General features: G+C 33.0%; 1 protein-coding gene across 1 annotated transcript in view; it reads left to right on the top strand.

The window, feature by feature from the left end:
* Positions 1 to 23,268, top strand: part of ULK4 (unc-51 like kinase 4) — a gene marked incomplete at its 3' end in the record, with an annotated part of 82,742 nt that overhangs the window by 4,701 nt on the left and 54,773 nt on the right. Inside the window, exons 3-17 of the mRNA XM_009635998.1 lie at positions 286 to 385; positions 2,596 to 2,735; positions 4,091 to 4,253; positions 6,906 to 7,007; positions 7,836 to 7,919; positions 8,833 to 8,908; positions 9,533 to 9,628; positions 11,340 to 11,464; positions 11,599 to 11,668; positions 14,107 to 14,206; positions 14,675 to 14,779; positions 16,836 to 16,896; positions 18,940 to 19,121; positions 20,568 to 20,614; positions 21,423 to 21,501. Coding sequence (XP_009634293.1) covers positions 286 to 385; positions 2,596 to 2,735; positions 4,091 to 4,253; positions 6,906 to 7,007; positions 7,836 to 7,919; positions 8,833 to 8,908; positions 9,533 to 9,628; positions 11,340 to 11,464; positions 11,599 to 11,668; positions 14,107 to 14,206; positions 14,675 to 14,779; positions 16,836 to 16,896; positions 18,940 to 19,121; positions 20,568 to 20,614; positions 21,423 to 21,501 — 1,530 coding nt within the window. The remainder of the gene's footprint in view (positions 1 to 285; positions 386 to 2,595; positions 2,736 to 4,090; positions 4,254 to 6,905; positions 7,008 to 7,835; positions 7,920 to 8,832; positions 8,909 to 9,532; positions 9,629 to 11,339; positions 11,465 to 11,598; positions 11,669 to 14,106; positions 14,207 to 14,674; positions 14,780 to 16,835; positions 16,897 to 18,939; positions 19,122 to 20,567; positions 20,615 to 21,422; positions 21,502 to 23,268) is intronic.

Here is a 23,268-nt window from a genome sequence, read left to right as displayed (position 1 = left end):
GACTGCCAGTTTGTTACTGTTTTATTGATGCAGGAAGGTTAAATAGTACTTATAATTTTGGTCTGGGGAACTTCCTTTTTTTCTTTTTCCTATATTTTTAAAAACAGGTGGGTTGGTCAGGGTCTGTGAGGAAAGTTACCTTTCCTCAACATACATGTAAAACTAAAATATTTGAATTGAAGAATAATTTTAGTGCACTGGAAAAGATAAGAGGAAAAGTTGCCGTGTAATCCATATATATTGGGGTTTTTCCCCCCGTTAAGTATGTTAAAAACTTTGTTCTAGGTTCGTCTGACTCATGAAATCAGACACAAGAATATAGTGGCATTTCATGAATGGTATGAAACAAGCAACCATCTCTGGCTTGTAGTGGAGTTATGCACAGGTAAGATAAGCTCAAAAGATAAAAATATATAGAGTGAGTATTTGTAAGAGTTTTTTATAATAGTTTCTCCACAACAAATACTTAGATCTTTGAAAAAGCTGATTATAATTTTGAGAATCCTATTTATATATAAAAAATATTTTGCTTTTGGAAACATGTTTAGAAATCATTTGAGGTCATATTTCTCCCCTGCTTCACTGTATATGTGTGTATACATTAATTGATATGACATAATGTTGGTTTTTAATAGCTGAAAAGGTAGGGCTAATCAGGGAAACTTAACAAATTGTGAGTAGTTGCAGGGTAGCTAAGTAAAAATTACTTGAGAAAAGTTTTCTAAGGACTGGCAGCTTTGGCATTCTCTTTTTATTTTATAGCACGCAATAAAGAGAGCAAGGAGCAAATCAAGTTATAATATACAAATAGTTTAATATAACTCAAATAAATTTTTAAATCAAAGGGCAATTCTGTAGGTAGTAGTAAATTATGTAAGTTTTCTTCCTATTCAGAAGAAGTATTTTGCCTTTTAAGTTAACACATTAATTTTGGAGCTCTGAGAACCCAAAACTGGATGAAGTGATTCACTGAGTTTTGATAGGTTCTCATCAATCTGTTAAAGAAATCTTTTAAAGCTTTCTCTAATTGTGATGACTGCGTGTTTTAAACTCCAGATAGCAGGCTTTACTCCACATGGAAAGAAAAGAAGGCCAATTGTGCAAGTGATACATGCTAAGATTTTGGCATCTGGAATTTGTTTCATAGTAAAATTCCATATTACACACAGCCTTTTTTTCTTTCCAGAATCCTATTTCAAAAATTAGTGAAGAAGAGAAGCTACAAGTTCTGGAAAAAAAATCAGCTCATTCTTTTATCTGCATGATTTGGCTAAGAAATAATAGATAACCCAGGAAACCCATAGATAATTCACAAAATACAAACTAATCTCAGGGGAACAGGTTTGGTAGGAGTAGTAAAGGACCAGATGAGGTTGAGGAAAGGGATTTTGGGAGAGATGTGAATGTGGAGTTTCAGATAGGAGACTGGGACAGGAAGGAGAAGAAAGACTGAGCAGTGAGTTTGTGGGAAATGAGATTAGGAGAAGTCCAAGTCCTATGAACAGTTAGGAGGGGAATAGCTCAAACGGGATGAGTCTGGTGACGTACCTGAGAATCAGTGGGATGTGAGGAAGTAGATGAGGGGGGAAGAAGAGAGATTTTTACAAAGACAGAGAAACAGTAATGATCAGTGGGGGAAAGCATAGAGAGGGAATGTGAAGCCCAGGGAAGGACACAAGTGACAGAGGATATATGTGAGGGATAATTGGAAGGCTTTGTGTGTAATCTCATCAGAAACAGAGGAAGGGTTGGTTGTAATTTAGTGGAGAAAGGAGCCTGGTGTTTTTGGAAGGATAGAGAAGGTTCTCATGTTAGGATGGGAAGTTCAGAGAGATAAGAGTAGGACTTGCTGGGCCAGGAAGCTGGGATTTGTGTGAGAAACCTGGAAAGTAAAAGTTTAGTTCTGGGTATTTTTGTTTTGTTTTGTTTTTTAAAATTCTTTTTTCTTAAAAAAAAAGAAAGAGAGAGGAAAGGATGAAAATTAAATAATTGGGGTACATGAGTCAAGAAAAGGACTGCAGAAATACTATGTGAGAAGAACAAACAAAATAATTTATTGTTGTATGTTGTTGACCTCAGGACCCCAGAATAAAATGCAGTTTTACTGTTTCTGTTGTCTGTGAATTCAGTGGAAAATTGCATGTCATTAGCTTTAGCACTTGTTCACAGAAGTTGATAACTTGTTCTTCGTATTGTTTATTCTTTTAACTCAGGCAGCAGGGATCTAGTTAAGGAATTTGAATAAACCCATTGGGTACTATTACACTGTGAGGTGACACAGTGTTGGGGTTTCTTTTTTCCCTTCTGTTTCCTTTGTAAAATAAATAAATATTGAAGTAATTTTGAAGTCATGCACTCAAATTTAATTCTAGTCCAAATTTAAGATTTTTTTGTCATGGTATTGGAAATAGATTTTTTTTTTCTGTACGTCATGGATTTTGTAACTATTAGATAATCTCAAGAAATATTTTTAGTATCTACTGATAATGATTTTTGCTTGACATCCTTTGAAGAAGCTTATATAATGTCCTTGGGAATTATTTGTACGGCATCATCTTTATATGCACTTGCTGACTATGTGTAAACGTATTTCAGGTGGTTCTCTAGAATCTGTTATTGCTCAAGATGAACATCTACCTGAAGATGTAGTGAGAGAATTTGGTGTTGATTTGCTTAATGGTCTATACCATATACATAAGCTTGGAATTATCTTTTGTGAACTGACGCCTGGAAAGGTAAGGAGTATTATTTGTAGGGGATGCTGTGTGTGACTTTGTATGGCATCGGTATGTAATTCATTATTTCCATTGTAATGTTTGGACGAGGCTTACCTCAGGTTGGAGGCCAGTTGAGCTTTATAATCTATATGAAGACAATGAGAGACAAGGCTATAGCTTGAATATCTTAAGAACTAATTGATTTCTTTCCCTGTTGTATATTTCATACAATGTGATAGATTCTTTTTGATTTGGTCTACTGGTTTGAATTAATGAAGAATTTTAGTTCTCTCTCTTCAGACATACAACTTCATTAATTATACCTATTCTATCGTGCTGCAGAATATTTTGAAGTCATAGAAAATGCTAATGAGGGAGTAAAGTTAACTAAACTTTTTTGTTAATAACCTTCTCTGTTGTTTCCAAAAGCCATTTAAATTATCTTCTTACTCTTAAATAAAAATACAAATCTTCATGCAGTTTCTGATTTTGCATATGTGTGTGGAAATCATGGATAGTTTTGTCAAACTCTAGAATATAGCTATATCCAAAAAATCCTTGCTTAACACGACTTGGTTTTGGTCTTGACCTATAAGTGATCAAGTTGCCCTTCTCTGAATTTTCTGTAAAATCTTGCACAATTATACTCAGCTTCTGTCATTTGTGGGTCCAAAAGCACTAAAAAAATATAGGAATAAAGCATAATGGAGACGTGTCTGTATTCTTCCAAAGAAGAATGTTGCTGTAAAGTACTCCTTTGGACACAGAGCACTAAAGTAAGACTGCTTTTTTTTTTTTTTTTTTTGTTCCCCCTTCCCCAACTGAATGGGGCTATTTCTCCAAACAACATTTTTAGGATTATGAAGCTTTTAATTACAAGAATAAGCAGGAACCACATAGAGAAAATTCTCATCATCATTGGACAAAATCTTTGGAATTTTCTGCTAAATAAATTTTGAAAGAGTCACCTTTTTTTTTTTTCCCCTCAAATGAAGCAATGTTTTTTTTTTTTTACTATGCTTTTGTTTTCCTGTACGGTTTTACTCTACTTTCACTGTCTTTTCTATAGTGACATCACTGTTCATTTAGATTTAATAACAAGTAAAAAGTGCACATTATACCTCTTAAGGGTTCTATTGTGAGATTCTGTAATTTTTTGGTTATAAGAAAAAAGACAGTATTGGTGTGGACTTCAAAGGAAAACTTTTCAGTGTTTTCAGTTATAGTCATCATCTCTATGGAGTTAAATGGTTTGAGATTGTGATTTTTTTTTTTTTAATATATGAATTATTTTATACTTTGTGTTGGAAATTTCAGCAGTCATCATTTTTAGTATATGATACTTGTATGTTGCATTACATTTATTCTTCTAGATTCTGCTGGAAGGGCCTGGCAATTTGAAATTCAGTAATTTTTGCTTGGCTAAAGTGGATGGTGAAAACTTGGAAGAATTTTTTGCTTTAGTTGGATCTGAAGAAGGTGAAGGAGATGTCAGTGAAAGCACTCCACAAAGATACCTGAAAAATAGATTTCGAGGTATGATATTTTTACTAGCCAAAATTAACTTTTACCAAAGGGGTAGAATGAAAGTTGGAAAAAGGCTTTGTTTGAAGTAATTTGGAGAGAAGACCTTGAAATAAAATAGTTGATTATTGGTCTGTTGAGGTTGACTAAATTTCTAGAGAAACTGAATAATTAATTCTGTTGTGTTATCATTTGTAAGGATGAATGTGTTTCCCTGTGTCTTTGCAATGGAAAGCGTGATCCATACATTTTCTTTAAGCAGGTTTAACATATCCTGCATATGCGAATTTTTTAAGTAAACTCAACCCCAAAATTTAGCTCTTAAAGACTGTTTTAGAGAGATCATAACTTACAGAGGGAACAACTCTGCAAGTGCAACTGCAAGTGAACAGAAAGAAAAGAAACAAATAGAAAGAAAAACAAATTTACAAATAGGTGGTAATAATTCTAAGTTTTACAAAGCCAGTTTAACTAAGAGCTGGAAAAAAATATACTTTGTTATAAAATGTGTGACAGATTAACAATCCCTCACTTTTCCTGCTTTTTGTTATTTTTGGATTGAAGCTCATATGTAGGTGATTTGTTACAGAAGTATACTACAGTCTATAACTTTCAACATAAGATAATTGGAGGTGGCTTTTTTTAAATTTCCTTTTGGAGCTTGAGATCAAACCCCTACAGTACAGTTTAATTTACAAACTGTCTGTCCATCCTGAGAATGTTTTAATTATTTATAAACTGTTCTTGGGGGTTCTTTTGTAGAAAAAAAATAGAAGCAAAATTTCAAGAATTAAAAGAAACCAACCCCCAAAACAAAAAACAAAACCCCAAATTAAGTATATGAATGAGATCTGAAATGTTTCAAGGTAGCTAATTAATTAAAAGTATTAATTCTTGGTTTGGATTTGCCGAAGAGGCTGAATTATTAATTGCTATTTGATGAAAACTATGGTGGGAAGAAAAATCCTGTGAAATACCTTTGGTCCTTCATGCATTTCACATATTATCAACTAAGTACAAGTAGTAGAATTAGAAGAATGGGAAGAACACTAAAACTTTGGAAGTTCAGAGTTCAGACTGGGACTGGCTTTCCTAATAGATGAAATTATATTTCTGATATTTAGTTGATATAGGACAATGTGTTTTTTAAAAAAAAGGTTTAAAGGAAGTGATAAAAAGAATCATTTATTTAAAACTTTTTGTGCTCCAGTTATAAAGTAGTAATTGGAGAATGAGGAAATAACTGATATTGGAAGTATGATAAAGAAAATAAGTCATTTAAAATGAATCCTGTTTTGTCTCAGAAAAATTTGAGCTATGGAATTATTTATGGACTTTTTAAAAGTCTGTGCTGCAGATGTTGACTGTAAGGTCTAGGACTAAATTCTGTTAGCTTCACATTAAATTTATACACAAAATTCAGTAAGTACTATGCAGAACTGCTGCTTCTTTCACTGGAGACTTTGTACTGCTGTACTTTCATTGTCCTTTTTGATGCAAAAGGTCCAAGTGATTTCTAGTTTGAGGCTCAACTGTTTCTGTACTTCTTACTTAAGAGTAATCATTTGTTTTTAAAGTATGAGAAAGTTACTGTGCTTTAGTTTCAACAGGCAGATCCATGCAAATGCAGTAGGCTGCAAATACTGTTTGTTGTTTTTTTTTTTTCACTGAATAGGAAAAATTCAGAATCTTGGTTTTAATCTCCTGAAACTTTTATTAGTCAGCATCTCAGAACATCTCACAGACCTCTCTTTCCAAGATAATGATGCGTCATAGCAGTTACTGTTATTGGGAACAACGGAATTCTTAGATACTAAGACCAAGACCAGATCTTTATTCAGGAAGAAATATAAATCTAATCTCTTTCCTGTTGCCTTTCAGAACAGCTGTTTTGATGTGTATGGTTAATGACCTTTTGCCACTTGAAAAAATAAAACCCTAGAACAAAAGAATCCCAAATAAGCTTTTTCAAAGGACTATGGAATTAACATTTTTGCTGAGTTTGTAATTTTTTAGAGATTTTTGAGAACCAAATTAGTGTTTAGATGGGAACTACTGCAGAAATAGGACCTATATATTTCTCTTTCTATGTTAAGACAAAAGGGGTTTGTGAATAAGCTGCTGTAATTTGATACGTGATGTTTTCATAGTGTTTTAGTGTGAAAATAGTTATAATTAGTTTAGATCAGTGATCCAGCTGGCTAACTACCTTGTTTTTGTAACAGAGTTTTCTAATTTTATGAAGGAATATGTCTCAGGATAGCTTTTTCAAAACCAAACAAACCTGATGTAACATAATTATTTCTGTTACTCACATGAGAATTATGTTGGTTTACCACTCTGCTCAATTTGCTTGGCTCTGGAAGATGTCAAGGTATATCAAAGCATACTTGGCATTAATCACTATGTTAGAAAAGTGTAGCACAAGCCAGCTTGGTTAATAGTCATGAAGTAAACAACTAAATAGCATATATAATCCTACATAATTCACTAAAAGCATAGGAGAGAAATTCCTTTGAAACTACTTACTTTTTGTATCTGTTTTCTTATCCGAAGTGAAGATAATCCCTAACTCACTGAAGCGTGGAGACAAAGTTTGAAATGTTGAACAGAATAAATGATGAATTTATAATGAAAGTGCTGTACACATGCTGTATTTTGTAGGTTCTCCGTTATACACAGCTCCAGAAGCAATAAAGGGTGAAGACTTCTCCAAAGCCAGTGATCTGTGGTCCTTGGGATGTTTACTTTATGAAATGTTCTCAGGTTGTAAGTTTGTGTATCTATTTAATATCTGTGATAATGGAAACATAGGTCGTGGTCCCAGAGTAAATTCTTATTAACTTTCTAGTGAAGTTACGACATAGAAAAACTTAAAACAGGTTTTAAAGATTTGTTGAAGAATATACCAAATGTACTTTTTTTTTTTTTAAAAAAAAAGGGAGTTTATCAAATAAACAAGTGAAGTAATACTATTAAGTTGTCCTCTTGATTGTGATACTAACCAACCTGTATTGCTTAAATACTGTGATTTAAAATTATAGCAGTCCTTGAATTCTGACAGAGTAATGTTTTTAATCTCCTCAATATTAAACTCTGGGTGCATTAGTTTGACCTTTGAAAGAGAAAGTATAAAACTAGAGTCAGTGGGTTTCCTGCAGATAAAGTACCTGCTAGCATTGCCTGCAGCTGGAAGGAAAGTTTCATCACAAAAGAGAATTACAGTACAACCTGGTGAAATCTTAAACGATATGCTGGTCTATTGAATCAACATAGTTACATAGATACTGATATTTCTGCCTAGACCTTCTCCTGTTGTTGTCACCTTGCTGATTCATACAGGGCTATCATGGTGACCTCCATCGAGCCATCTTTGGTGCCTGTTCTGTCATTTTGCTGGTCTCTTTTGCTGTTCATGGTAGAAGAATTTAATCCAAGGTTTTGTATTTAAATTGACAAGAGAACTTGATAAATAGAATTTGGACTGAGGGTGCTTATTTCTTCTTAAGAAAATAAGCTCGTCATATATCATTGCACCTGACAGCCATTTTGAAGTTTGCCTAACCTGTGAAATACACTTCTGTTTGTTTGTAGGAAGACCACCATTCTTCTCAGACAGCTTTTCTGAATTAATTGAAAAGATTTTATATGAAGATCCATTGCCACCTAGACCAGAGGGTAACATTCTGTTATTGTTTAATGAATCAAATCAGAGTAATACTTACAAAGTTTCGTTTTGCAGTGTTTCTTCTGAGCTGATAGCAGGAATCAGTTAGCTGTCCAAAATGAATGTTAGCATTACCTTCCATTGATAAAACTTTTTCCCTGTTAATGATGAATGCTTATTTACCTTTTGAGAGACAGGCATATAATTTGGTGTTAAGAATGAAAAGTAAATCTCCCTTCTGGGATGGAATTTTTGATCTTGGTCGTTCTGGGCATCGGTGGTATTAGTGGAGACACGTAAATACTAGTGGCTCTTTTTGGACCATAGTAATGTAGTGAAAACCATGACTTGTAGAATTAAAACTGTTGTTACTTGTCTCAAATCTAAAAGAGATTTTGTTTTCAAAGTGGATAAAGTGCATTTCATAGTTCTGAGCTCTCAGAAGTATAGTTTTTCTCAGTTAAATAAGAATTTTGGAAACCTCTTTCGTATAATAGGGTGCAGCAAGAGTCGTCTTAAAATTATCATGGTTGGGGGAAATTTAATTTCAATTTAAGCAGATTTCAACTCCACTGTATTTCTTGCTAATAGCTATATGATAATTAGAGGGTGCTTTTTTTAACATATCAAAAATTTTAATTAGTTTGAATATTGAGCCTTGGTGGTTTGTTTGGGTTTTTCGTTTTAGTTTTTTGTTGTTATTTTGGTTTGGGGTTTTTTTGTTGTTGTGTTTGGGTTTTTTGAGTATCCTTTGAAATGCAAAGAGTGTATATTTAGGATCCTTCATACATTCAGTTTTTTTCAGATGAAATTACTATTAAATAAAACGTTCTTAGCGTGATCTGTAGATAACAATTTAATCTATATTGTGTGATGGTTGTTTTGCTGCCCAATACTTATTTTCTCAATTGCTTCTACTTACAGGTTCTGCTTTTTGCAAACCTTCTGCTGAATTCATTAGTTTGCTTGATGGCTTGCTTCAAAAGGATCCTCAGAAAAGGTAAACGATCTAATCCATGACAGTTGTTTACATCATTACTTTTTTCACCTCTGGAAAAAAATCATTGTTGATAGTATATGTATAGTAATTTGTAGAGCACAAAGAATACAAAAATCATTTAATCCCTCATGAAAGAACAAATTGTGCTTTTTCTTACATGAAGATATACAGAATTAATGTTTTGATCAAGTATATCTTTGTATTTTTGTAGCTGGTGCCAAATAGATAACATTGCAACAGAAATGATGGGTAGTTTTAAAAGTGGATGGCTTTGCTTTTCCAGAGCAATCTATTTTACAAAGCTTTGATTTGTAGCTGATATATTTTTAAAAATGTAAGAGTATCAGTTACAGGGTAGCTCAGAAAATTTAAATGTTGGGTTGGGATTGGCTATGCAGTTTCCTTCATTCTTAGTCTCATACCTCTGTGTTGTGTGAATTATCCATTCTGATTTGAGGCAAAAAGTTTGTCCTGTAAGAAAACATATTTGTTGACCAAATAAAAGTGAACAAAAGGATTAATTGCTCTGTAGGTTCAAAACTGGGTTCAAAACCTAGTCTGGTATCTCTCTGTGGAGCTGTACTTTGCCACTGCTTTTTCAGTTTGTTTGTTGATTTTCAAAAGGCTGAATTGGACAGACCTATTGCAGCATCCTTTCTGGAAAGGATCCCTTAGCCATTGTGGTGGTTATTCTGCAGACAGCCAGGCCACAAGCTCAAGGTATTGAATGTTCAAGGACAACTTCTTGTATAGTAAATCTAAGCGAGCAAATATTTATATATTTCTATTATGGTTTTCTGTGAATTTTCCCACTTTTGAGTTTTGCTTAGGATTTTCATGTTGTTAACTAATTGATGAATGGAGTTTTACACCATTCAGTGACCAGTTCTGGATGTTCAGGAATGATCCTCTTTGTGTATTACACTGTCTGTTTGCTTTCAATAGCCTCCTTCCTCTTGGCTATAGAATGTGTTAAATTTTACTTCTGAACCAACTGCTCTCATTTTTATTTACTTGTTTATATAACAATGATGCACAGTAATTTGACTTCTTTTAAAAGCTTTTGTAGAATCTTAAAATTGACCCATATTTATATCTCCACTGAGGTTTTTTTGTTTGTTTTTATGCATTAGGCTTAGAGCATCACAAAGCCTATCAGTACAGCATCTTAGATTTGTGGTTCAGCCTTATATCCTTGCAAATGCAGCTGACCCATATTCTTTGCTTATGACATAAAGCATTAATCCAAGGGGTTTTTCTTCTCTATTTGTAATATTCTACACTGCTTTGTATGCAGAAAAACCCAAACCTTCTGTGAATAATAGGTTCTGTCTATATAAGTGTTAGGCTTCTTCAAAACTTCTGTTACCTTGCTGGTTTTTTATTTTAATTTTGACTTAAAGTTATTTAGTGTTGATTTTTCTGTTATTTTGTTCTAAATATTTGAAAGACACTTTAGGTTCCAATCTAGGGAGCTAGCGTGAAAATAGTTTTCTTTTAGAATGCTGAATGTCCTCATGTTCTATTTTAAAATTCTCTCTTGTGTTGTTTAATACCTATTTCTGATACCAGTGCTGCAGTATTTTATTGACAAGAAATCAAGATTTAAAGTTTATACCACAACGTAAGAATTTATTCAAGGTCTTAAGAAGACTTATGTCAGCCTGCACCAAAGTGCTTATCCTTGAGGAATTCTCAGAGAATCAGAAGAATTTTAACCTCCTATGAAATATTGGGCTATTTATATTTACTCTTGAGTGTTTTCTAATGCCTTTGAAATATAGCTGACTTATGCACTAATTGACAAATATGACAAACTTAGGAGATGGGCTTGACATGCAAAAGAAGCTCAGTACTTTTTCTTTTCCAACTGTGGCCCATCTTCACAGTGTGGGTTTGATTAATATGTGATATCCCAGAGACCCTTCAGAAAGGTTATGTGACCCAGTTCAATGTGAATAATAGAGGGGTATGTTAAAAAAACCCAATCAACCCGAATCAATAAACTTGTAAATCATTAAGGAAAAAAAAAAGGTAGTTTTTATTGATCTAAATTTAGGCTTACAGGGTTCATTATAAGAAGTATGTTTGTTGTGACTTTTTCTTGTGAAGATTGAATGGTCTCTAAAACTTTTAATATTTCTGTATAGCTCTGGTATTATGGAGTAATAATTTAGCTTTTGTAGTTTCTCTCATGCAAGTTCTACTGAGGAAGCTGGAGAATTTTTAATACTCTCCAAGTAATTTGCTGTAAACCTATTTTTCATCATTGCCATTACTAATATAAAAAGTATGTGTAGCACATATTACAATAGTATGCTGATCTAGAGAATGACAGCTAAATCGTATGCTAATAATTGAATGAATAATGGATATGATCAATTTTATTTATTTATTTTAACCTGTGTAATTAATATCTTTTATTAAACAGCAGTGAAGACACAGTCTCATCTGTGTCTTGGAGTGCCAAAGAGCCAGTGGATACTCATAAAAATCTAGATAACCTGTTATCCTCAGGAGCAAATAATAAGCTACCAAGCAATTCTTTCAAAATAGGTAATATTACTCATTACATTATTTTGAATTATTTTATGTCCTGTGAATTTTGTCAATATAACTAACATGGTTATTCTCTATGTTTTATTTATTTTTTAACTTCTAAATGCAAGTTCATGTTTTCTTTTTGGTAGAAACTCAGACTGAATTGCGCCCCAAAAATGCAGTTGATGGTGAATCAAATGAATCAATATTTCTTCTCAGGTATGGAAACATAAAGAACAATTAGACAACCCTTGAAACCCTTTTTTTGTTTGGCGATTTTTTTTTCCCCCATCTCTTCAGACATTTCATTGTTCTGTTTGTAACATTTTGTTAGTGTGTCTCCTTTTGAATTTTCTGTCACCAGTTTAATTAATATTAAGACACCTTTGAAGAGCTGCTAAAGCAGTGTGTGCAGTTAAAGCAATGGTTTTATGGCTTTATTACACTCGGTTTTGGAAGTAGGCGTTTGATTTCTTAGCTATCTGTCTAAACAAGAATTTAGAACTTTCCTTCTTACTTCATATACATGAGAATATGCTTTGAATATCCTTACTTTAAATACACAAGAATAAGCATTCAGCTCATGATCCATTAATAAATTCTGCCTGCAGCTTTTCATCACAAGCTATTGGTAACAATCTACTAAGTACTACGTAGGTATTAAATAAAAAATAGTGATTGGTTTAACAGTGATTTGTTTTAGTTGAGGCCTGATTCTGAAACTTCATACCGTCTTTCAAGCCAAGAAGATTATCTAGTAAAATAGATTTTGTTCTTGTCCTCATCAAGCAGAAATATTCCAGTTTAAAATTAAATACACTTTCAAGCTTCTTGCGTAACCTGACATAGTGCTATTGTACATGATACTGTGTCTACTTTTCCAGTTATTTCAGTTGGATTTAATAAAGCATTCCTTCTCATCTCACAACTTCTACCATCACAGCTAAAACAGTGCTATTAGTAATTTAAATTGGCATTTGCTGTTTGCCTTAGGAATCTGCTGAGAAGAAAGGCTGCATGGCATTACAAACACTTGGTACAGCAACATGTAATGCAAATTATGACAGGAATGAGAGTAGAAAAAAATGTATTTTTAGGAACAACATTTATTTACAATAAGTACATTTATTTTAATACAGAATTTGAAATACAATACAGAGGTGTGGGTTTTTTTTAATTTGTTCTTTTCTGAAATTTTCTTTGCTTGAATGGTTTAATTTCTCAAAGCAGCATGTGTTACCTGCTGAAGTTTTAAAACATTAAAGTGGAAGGAAGCTGCCCACTTGGGCAGCTTGGCACCAGAATTTACTTAGCTGCTGAAGTGGTTAATCGGCTTTTGACAGCAGTAGCTTCTTCTACATGTACAAATGGAATAGATCTTACTAATTTCAACTAGCTCAATTCAATGATCACTTGTCTTCTTTTAAGCTGAGAAACCAGCTGAGAACTGGAAAAGTAGAAAAGATTTTCTGTCTCTCACACACATACGAAAGCAAATTAGGTTTGGGAAAAATATATTTAACAAATCTGCATGTTTTGATGCATGTGGGAACCTAGAATAATTTGTTTAGCCTCTTAGCTAGAAATCTTACTTTTTTTGATTTAGGAAATAAGACTGCTTAAACTTCCAAACAGATCCTGATATATTTTTTACTGTAGGAAATAGAACATTACATGTAGTTTTATCTAGCTAGTAGAGAATATTTTGGCACACCTTCATTGTGCCTTTTAAATTTGTTTCTGATGAAAATACATAAAAGATGCCGTTTCAACAAAGTAAGGGTAAGAATAGGAACTACTATGTTAGTCATTTGATCACTGATTTTCATGAGTATCTTTAATTTTGTTTGGTTTAATTTTTAATTTAGTTGCTTTTTTCTATTAAATAAAGCTGATTTGCAGCTAAATGTGTCCATTACTTTCTACTAATCAAGAAAATACATTCATTTGAAGTTGTTGATTAAATTAGTTTCCTGGCCTGCCAATTTTAATAATTCTAGAGTTGATTTTAAACACTTTGATTTAAATTAATGTAAACTACAAAAATAAGTTCACTAGTAGCTTTATGAAAAATATAAATTTGCAGTGTTCTGGTCTCTCCTTTCTTCATTTTCTAATTAGCAAATGAAATTTTTTTAAAAAGAAAAACTGAAGAGTAAATGCAGTTTACATTCATACACAAGAGTCAGGCAGCTTTTAATTCCCATTACTTAGCCAAGAGTTGGCAGTCAGAAGAGGATAACATGAACTAAATTGCAGGTTTTTGTCTAGTTAATTCTCTTCCTGTGTTGTTTGTAATTAGGAATTAAGATAATCATGTTTCAGCATCCAGTTTGGAGAACTGACTATGGGTGAGAAAACAATCAAATTACTTCCATTTAACCAAAAAAAAAAAAAAAACCAACGACAAAGAAACTTCCCAGTCTTTCCCATTTCTAACTGAAACAAATCCTAATCTCGTCAGGACATATTTAGAGACAGGAAGTTCATGTTTAATTGATGGAGCAGGCACAGCATCATTTCTGTTTGTCAGCTTTGGAAGTTTACTGTATGGCATGAAAGTTTCAAAAGAACAATAAAAAAGTAGCTTGCAGTGAAATTTAATCTGTACTCCTTGTTGGGCTTTTTTAAATTATTTTTTTTCTTTCTTGTTTAAGTTCTCGTCCCACTCCTAGAACTAGCACTGCGGTAGAAGTAAGTGATGCTACTACTGCCCTAACCCAAAATTCTCCACAAAGAGATTCATGCTTGAAAAAGGTGAGTATAAAAATAATATTAAGGGATGGTGGTACCTTTATAATTAGAATTTTAGCCTGGAGTCTGTGGCAAAGTCAATGTTCTTCTCCATCCTTCCGTAATTATAACAGGAAAGCAGTTCCTACAGTGTGCAAGTTATTTTAAAGAAAATATTTGCAGAACTTCAGATGTAAGACTTAAGCAAGATGCTTAGTCTCCTTTTTTTCTTCCAGTGTATAAAAGGGATAATGCTATCTTCTTTCTTCTCAGTCTAATTTTTTAAACTTCGTTTGCAAGTTTTCCAACATGGTTCTTGTAATTTTTGGTTGGCCCTATCTGCTACTACATAAGAAAAAGTAATTTAGGATGTGTTGTTTATATGGCCAAACTGGGTGGTATAATGTTGAAATGAAATATTTTGGGAATAAATATAAACTTTCTTTTTTTTGTGCAAAATGTTTTTTTAAAAAAACTTTGTTCTTGTTCTAGGCTAAAAATATGTGCTCAAGTCGGCAGGATATGGAGTCAACATTGAAAGAGCTCATTTACACTGAATCTGATCTTATCATAACACCAATCATTGACAATCCAAAGGTATAGCAAAATAAAATATAAGATTCAGGAACTTGTGGGTGAAGCTATTTTTGCAGATAAATCTTTAATCAGGGTGAAACTTCTTTCTTGTATTTTATAATTCTCATTTTAAAGCAGTTCCACCCAGTCATCTGGCAAGCTTTCATGCAATTTTTTGGCAGTCTTTTATAATGCTATTGTGTTGCTAACTTGGAGAACTGAGTTATTTTGGGATTGAATACTAATATTAAATAACGTCTTACAAGAAATAGAAACCGCTAAATATTGTGTTCAGTGCTTTTGTAGATTTGATTTCTGATAACTTGCTTTGATATCTATTACTTAAATGAACACAAAACTGAGTGTGTTTTGGTATACTCAAAACAAGGCCATCTATGAAGACTTCTAGGTTAGGAGTACACCTTTACAGAATAACTAAACTTTAGACATTATAATCTTTCTAATAAATATGAACTTATTTTCTCTGGAAAAGAAGACCTGAAGTTACAAGAAATATCCATCCAACTTCTGTCATATGGATTCTAATGTGGTAACAGTTTGTGACAAGTCCCTTGAGCAGAGACTGACACTTGCTTGACAGCAAAAGGAAGACCAAAAAAGAATCAGAGCTTTGCACTGCAGTGACAATGTAATGTGCATGTATGGACATGTGTAGTATTGGTAAAAGGAGTGATAGGCAAGTGCCCCCTTAGTCTTCCTTTTATTTCTGTGCAAATTAACGAAGTCTTTTTAGCAACTTTACTCAGTAAGTGGCAGATTCAGGGAATGCAACATTTCTCATTGGAAATGAGCATCTAGCTCATTAAGAATGTCTTACAGCTTTTAGTTGCTGTATTGCTTTAGTATAACAAACTTTTTGTTTGTTTTTATGGAATTCCTAACACTCTCAAAAAAATAAAAATCTTACACAGCTAGATAATGTAACTACCCAACAATACTGTTTTAATGTGTTTGGGTTGGGGGGCATTGTTGCCAGTGGAGAATTTCAAAGGTAATGATGCATTTGAATGCCACCTCTGTAAATTCTCAGTTCTGCCTCAGGACTCCGACACAAAGCCTTAGCCCTTCACTGCTTCACTTCTTACTACAAGTGTAAGAGATAAGACTGGGGGGAAGTGTACATACTAATGTGCACATGGAGACTAATCTCGTTACCATGCAGTGCTGGATTCGGAATTAGTGCAAAATAGCCTACTCAATTCCAGGGACATGTAATCAGAGTCATTGCATCCTTGGCAATCTTCAGACTAAAGGATGATACTGACACCTGGTAAAGCTGAAGAGCTTGCAATTTAATCTCCTGGAAAGGGATTTACTAGATGCTGGCAGAATTTTAAAAGATGAAATGTCAGCTTATATTGTAAAATTTCCCTGTGTTCTGCAGATCTGTGGAACTGAAGACCTTTTTTAAAAAATAACTCTATAGTTACACCTAGGCTTCATCTGCCAAAGGCTAAATTCCAGTATACGGTTATCTTTTTTTGTTTTTTTAGTTACTGAAAATCACACTCAAATGCTCAGTCACTGAGCAGTCATCCAATTTCACAAAGTACCAGAAAATGATGTCTTGTGGAGAAAAAACACCTATACCTTATGAATGATTAGTTGGTGATAATACTACTTTTTATATTCTAGAATGATCTAGTGTATATATATGTATTTACTGTATGGCAATGAATTGCTAAAACACTTGATGAGGTCTCAGCTGCATAGTGCCTTTCTGTAGCTTTTGAAACCAAATGCAAGTATTTTTTCCACATACAAGCAAGATAAAAATGTAAACTGAAAAAATCCTGTAATTTTGTATTGCCATTTAAAAAATCACTTAAATGGAAATACTAACAATTTAATTGTATTAAAAACATAGAGTTAAATCTCAGATATCTGCTTGGAGGAAATCAATACCAGAATACAAAGGAAAATGCCTCAGTAATGAGCAGTGATTTGTACACCCCTCCTGTACAGTTTTTGCATCTTTGTGTTTTCATGTTCAACTACTTAAAGATTTCCAGAAATGTATTAAAGCTAATTGTAATGTGTTTGTTTATTCTCCCAGATAATGAAGCAAGTGCCAGTTAGATTTGACTTGAAAACCTTACATATACCAACATATTCAGGTATGGATCTGCTGAAGTTGTTAAAACTTAACTTCTGCGTATGACGGTGCAACTCGCTATCACAAGACCTATACCCTCCCCTTGTAGATGATGAGCTGTCACAGTTGGAGAACTCATCACTTTTCTGAAACTGAAGTTTCATATGTAATGTTTTTAGCTAGACTAATTTTGAGTAGGCTTTTCAAGTGCCAAGAGTTATATGCCCTTCCTTTCTCTTCTGCCTTCTTCGTTTACAAGCCCATGCTCAAAAGCTTTTAAAATAAGACAGTCAACACTGTTTTAGTGTGGGAAACCCAGCATATTTTTCCCTGTGTTATTTTTTGTGAACAACTGAGGTATAACTGAAATATTCAGCCAAACAGATTAAAATTTGACAAAGGTAGAGAAGCAAATGAAAACAGAATCTTAAAATGTACAGCACTGATGAGCTGTAATACTAGGCAGACTTGCCAGTCCCACCTTTAATCACGAAATGTTATGGGAATCATGTCCCAGAAGATAGTGTGGAGTTGTTTGGGATTAGGTTTTTGTTGTTGTTTTTAATATCTAGAAAGGCTGCTGTTATTTCTGAAAACAAAAGGGTGCTCATTGTCATGACTGTAACGTTTCTTCCCCTGGAAAATTTCCTCTAGTCTGTTTAAGGAAGTATTATTAGACTTCACTGTGCTTGAAGAGGGATGTCAGCCAGATATATAGTCCTTCTAGAATTCACATAGCACCTCTCCCTAGGCATAAAAGTGCCTTTTTTTTTTTTTCTATAAAGTATGCATTTGGAGAGTTAGTTTGTTGAAGAAATTTTATAGTTGGAAAGGAACACAACATCCCCCAGTCTCCCAATCGAGTAGTAATAGAAAATATTTTTGATTTGGCTAACACCCTAGGCAAAAATGATCAGATTTAAATGCCTGAGGGGGTGGCATTTTATTTCATGTTGCATTTAAGTTGCGAAATTATCACACTGATGTTTAACTATTGTTTTCTGTATTAATATGGGACAGTGGTTTTTGTGGCTGTAACACTTTCAGGGTTGTAGCTTTTTTCTGGACAACTTTCTGATTGTTTTTGAAGATACTGAATTTGATGCTGTTTGTCAAGAATGATTTAAGACATTATGGGAAAAATTAAGATAAATACCTGAAATCCAAACCTCTCTTCACCTCTACTAATGTAGATTATAATTGCCTTCATTAGTAGGTGTTGTTACTTAAGTGTAAAATTGGAGTAAAAGACAGAAGACATGCTCTTAAATATTCTGTACTGGAGCATATCAGGATGGCAGATGAGTTATTTGTTAATAATTTTGATAAATAAAATTTGGGGTTGGACTAGATGATCTCCAGAGGTCCCTTCCAACCCCTGCTGTTCTGTGATTCTGTGAAATAACCAAGCAAAACTGTGGGAATGTATGGCTGCTAGAGTGAAGTTTTCCATTGAAACCAATAAAGAAGTCTTTGAAAATTCTCTGTTCGTGTACAGTGGTCAGTGAATTGAACCACAGGATTTATGTTAATTGTCCTAGTGACTTGACTTCTTTGTGTTCCTCCTGAAGTCATCTATGCTCTGATAGTACTAAAGCTTAACTAGATAGATACCTACCTATATGAATAACTATACACATTTTCAGTTTACTGATTCTGAAGGGATTTTGCTGATTTTTCATTAGGTTTTGCATCAAATTTAATGAGACTGCACTTTCTTATTAAGAATTAGTAATGATTAAGAACTACAAGTACTACCTTTCCTAAATATAATGCCAATAAATGTTTATTTAAATGAAGTCCAAGGACTTAGCAGGGTTGCACTTTCAAAAATGTTTTGACGCTTTTATTGCTACATTTTTATGCTTTGTTTCTCTTCTTGTTTCTTGATTTCTGTAATCTTCAGGCATGAATTATAACACGTTTGTTTATATTTTAAGTACTAGAATTATAATTAGATTCAAACTTTGGAACTTATTTATTCATGTTGATGTTACTTTGTAGTGTGTTAAAGCAACATCAAAGATCCATTATCTTTAACTGCTTGTTTGCATCTTATGGTTAGCTGAGAAGTTATCATCTATGAAAGACGTGGACTGGAATGACTTCTTGGAACGAGTATGGTCATTGCTTGATTCCACTGAGAAGAATACAGGAGCAGCACGTTCTAAACTGAACTTACTGTACTATCTGTGTACTGTGGCTGTGCACAAGGAGGTTGCAAGCAGGCTAATTAGCTCTAAGCTGGTAAATAATAAAGCTTTGATGGAATCAGCATGTTTTACATACTTGCCATTGTAGCAAAAATCAGCTGCTTTTAGTTACATTTAAAGAAATCATTGGTGTACTGCCCAAAATATGGCAAATTAAGTACAAAATAATGAAAAAAAAATCCTAAATTCGACGTAGTTGGTTTTTTTTTTTCTTTTTTAAAGAGCTGTGAGGGGAAACTAATTCTTTCTCTTAGATTTCAGATACATTTACACATAGATTTATTGTATTAGTAAAAAGGTTAGGGTAAAAACTAAACTTGATGTAGAGTGTGAAATAACATGAAATGTTAGTCTTCCTAAATCAAGAAGTGACAGAGTAAACTGAAAAAAGTTCATTTGAATTGTTAAATCAATTTTATTTGGTCCTATTTCTGTAAAGAATAGCAAGAAAAACTTTCTAAAGAACATTCAGTAAAACTTTCATTAAACACTGCTTCAAAGAGTGAGCAGACTCTGAAGAGTCTGTTTTACAGTATACTTAAATGGCACATTTCACCTTTCAACCATTTTCTACCAGACAAACAATTCTCCGTGGTAGTTTAGCATATTTCTCAGAGTACTGCATGTGCTGAAGAGAAATAGATTTATTTTTCCCATTATGTAAAAGCATCATAGGGGCTGTCCTGAGATGGACACCTCTCAGTTTATTTAATAAAAAGTAAATGATCTTGTTCTTCAACATTTATACTAATGCACCTAAGTCATATTCTGACACATCATTGTTGGATATAGAGGTATTAAGGGCAAAATTGCACTGCCAGAAAAGTTCAGAGAAAGACATTCAGGTTGGAAGCAATGGTAGGTTTTATGCCATAGGATTCTTGTGAAAACAGGAAACAGAATTGCTGGAAGGTGTATTCCATTATCGGTGGAGAATTGGGGGGGGGGGGGGACACAATAATCTGGTAACTGAATTACCAATTAACAGAACATTTTAGAAATGAGTTAGTAATTATGCAGTTTGGTTCTTAAGTGGCTGATTATGTGAGTTAACAGTCCGTTCATTATTCTAGTATTTGCCAATAATTTTTATCCATTCTCACAAAATAAATTTCATTTATTAAGTACTTGTTGGGTAATACTATATGATGATTTCTGTGCTTGTAGTTGAAAGTATCAGTTTTTTTCCTCTGCATAGTGTTATTCATAATGAAAAAATGGGTTTTTTTGACACACTATGTTTAGCAGTTTAGTTTAAGGCAAGAATATAGAAAGATACTGTATTTTTTTTCTCCCAGCCTTTTTTTTTTAATCAACGTTTGAACAATTTCTACAGTATTTGTCTATGATAATACTTTTTGCAAATTTTATCTAAATCCATTTTTATGAAATTACTGATATGTTGATTTTTTTGTTTGTCACTGGGACATATCAGATTACTGGAAATCACTAATGTTTATTTATCTTCTTTAAACTATAGTTTCCTATATTGATACAGCAGCTGCGTGCAGCCACCAACTGGGATATGTAAGTAACAATTATTTTAAATTCATTTTTTCAAATATGGAATTATTACTGAATTTTATAAGGAGGAGTATTTTTTGAGGAGTGTTTTAACCTGTCAGACTGCTGTGGTACCTGACTGGTAGTATGATGGTGTATATAACTGAATTTTTTCAGCATTGAATTCATATATTGCTATTTCACAGGACCAAAGATTATAGAAAATTTCAAAAATTTTATCTAGAGGGTATATGATTTAGTGTATCAGATAGTGTAAAATAAAATAACTGAATAAACCAACCCATACCGTAATAGTAGTAAAATAACTATAATGGTAGCTTTTTTAAAATGCCTGTCAGAAATACTTCAATGTGATAGTGCCCTCTGCTGTTTTTTTCATAAATGGTGATTTTGTTATTCCAGTTCTTTTCTTTAATGAAATGTTTAAAACTGATTTACTGATAGAGATTTAATATCTGTTTTGTCAGCTATACTGAAAAGTTTAAAATTATCTATAGGGTTTTTCTGTGTTATAAGAAAACTGAACATGACCACAACTGATTAGTAAGACTATAACCAACTAAAGAGTCTTCATTCTTCAGTGCTGAATGAAAGAAATGTCTTTATGCATGAATCTACTGCTAAATTGAGCTGAAATACTGAGCTAATTTGATGATACAAAGAAAATAGAAATAATAAGAAAATCTGAGCCCTGATATCACTTCAAAATATTTCCTGCCCTTAGCAATCTGTGTAAAATATAAACAAGTCATAATTGTGATATTTTTTAAATAGTTTTTCTGCACCTACAAAAAATTTATTTAATATGCAGACGTGCCAAAGTTGCTCGGCTGATTGGTTTACTGGCATTACACACATCTGAACTTGGAGAAAATGTACCTGTTTCTGAGGTAACATTTCTTTTTTGGGGGTGGGTGGGGTGTGTGTGTTATTGCTTTTACTGTATATATCAGAAACTTTCACAGCCTTTTTTTTTTTTTTTTTTGAACCCTGCTTTAGTTTTTCTCACATGTGTAAATGGGAATATAATTAATTCAATTAATTCAATGTATAAACTTCTGAGTTTATTCTGTGTAGTTGTGGTTCTGATGTGTACTAACCTGTGGCAGAACTACCCACCAATGATAAAACTCCAGCCTTTTTCTCTCCTTTAAATAGTCACTGTCATACTTCTTGTACGTATGTGTGTAACAAGAAGAAAGTGTTGACATATTTGGTTATCCTGAAATGTAATTATTGTAATTAGTATAAAAATAGTACAGTTGATTTTTAGAAATCCTTTTTTCCAAAAAGTAATTGAGGTGGGCCTAGTTTGAGGTTCCTCACAGTTGTTGAAGAATGTATGTAATGAAGGGCAAGTAATTTTCTTTGGAGAAGAATAATTTTTTTAATCCTTATTTCATTTTGCATGCTCAGCAGCTGATTTAAACAGAAGACTGATTAGACAAAGTGATCTTATTGTCCTTTTTTGCATGTGACATATGCACACAAATTGTGTAAACTTCGCAGAATCTGCTATTTAATATCTGTTTAAAGTGTGAATGTGACGTTATTTCTACTTCACAAGGTGAAGTCACAATTTGAATGCAATGGGTGTTTGAATGTGAGAAACAACTGCTAAACATATGTAGCAAATAAGCTTCCATACTGTGCAGATCTGATGTGTATGAACAGGTAGTTATTGGTTAATAGCTGACCTTTTTTGCCAGTGCAGTTAAGGATTTTTTGTTGGTGTTGTTCTAGGTCCCCTCTGTTTTTTTCTTAATGAGTATTAAGAATGACTATAATTGTCTTGCTATGTTGCTTAACATTTCGATTCTGTAGTGAAAGCTGAACTCAAAACATTGTTATTATCTAGGGCTTTTTGTTTGTTTTATAAAGTTACAAAGTGGGGAAATAGGCCTTATGGTTACAGTCACTGAAGTTTGGTCAAAGTCTTTCAATATTGACAGTTGCATGTCAATTGAATTCCAGGTCACAATTAAAGTGCGCTCTTGTATGTGGCAGATTTTTCTCATATTTAACTTTTAAAAGTTCCATAGAAAATACTCAAAAATAGTTTTGAGATGTCCATATAAATTTTGGCTTTAGATGTTTGTTTAGGTGTTTAGCACTAATATACTCAGCAATAGTTTCCCTAGCTTCACAGTTTCTGTCATAGAAAATACTTATCCTACTCTGTTTTGTATATGAAAAAGCAATAGATTGAAGTAGTTATACATTGAGCTATAATATTAATTTTGTTCAAAATGTTTCAATTTTTTTTTTAAAAATATGAACATAAGAATACTTCACAGATGGAATTTACAATTTTTAGAAATATGCATATACTTCAAAAAACAAGTTAAGTCTGAGACCAGTGACATTTAAAGTGAAGGACTAGAAAGGAAAATTTAATTTTCATTATCACTTTCTGGTCCCATTCTTATGTGAATTAAAATTAATTCTGATATGTATTAATTGGGAGAATAAGGATTTATATTTTAAATTAACAGAGCTGAGTTATAATACTGTTCAGAGGACATCTACTGTGCTTGCTTCATTCCAAGTTTTTTCTGCCAAAGTAATATCTCTGAATCTGAAAAATATTTTAGAATGCTTACGCAAAATCAGAATGAGGAAAGAAAATTGAATCCTAATATTTTCATGTCTTCAAA

The sequence above is a fragment of the Egretta garzetta genome, unplaced genomic scaffold (genome assembly GCF_000687185.1).
Source record: "Egretta garzetta isolate BGI_Z169 unplaced genomic scaffold, ASM68718v1 scaffold403, whole genome shotgun sequence".
Lineage (NCBI taxonomy): Eukaryota > Metazoa > Chordata > Aves > Pelecaniformes > Ardeidae > Egretta > Egretta garzetta.
This window is presented reverse-complemented; position numbering and strand designations above follow the sequence as displayed.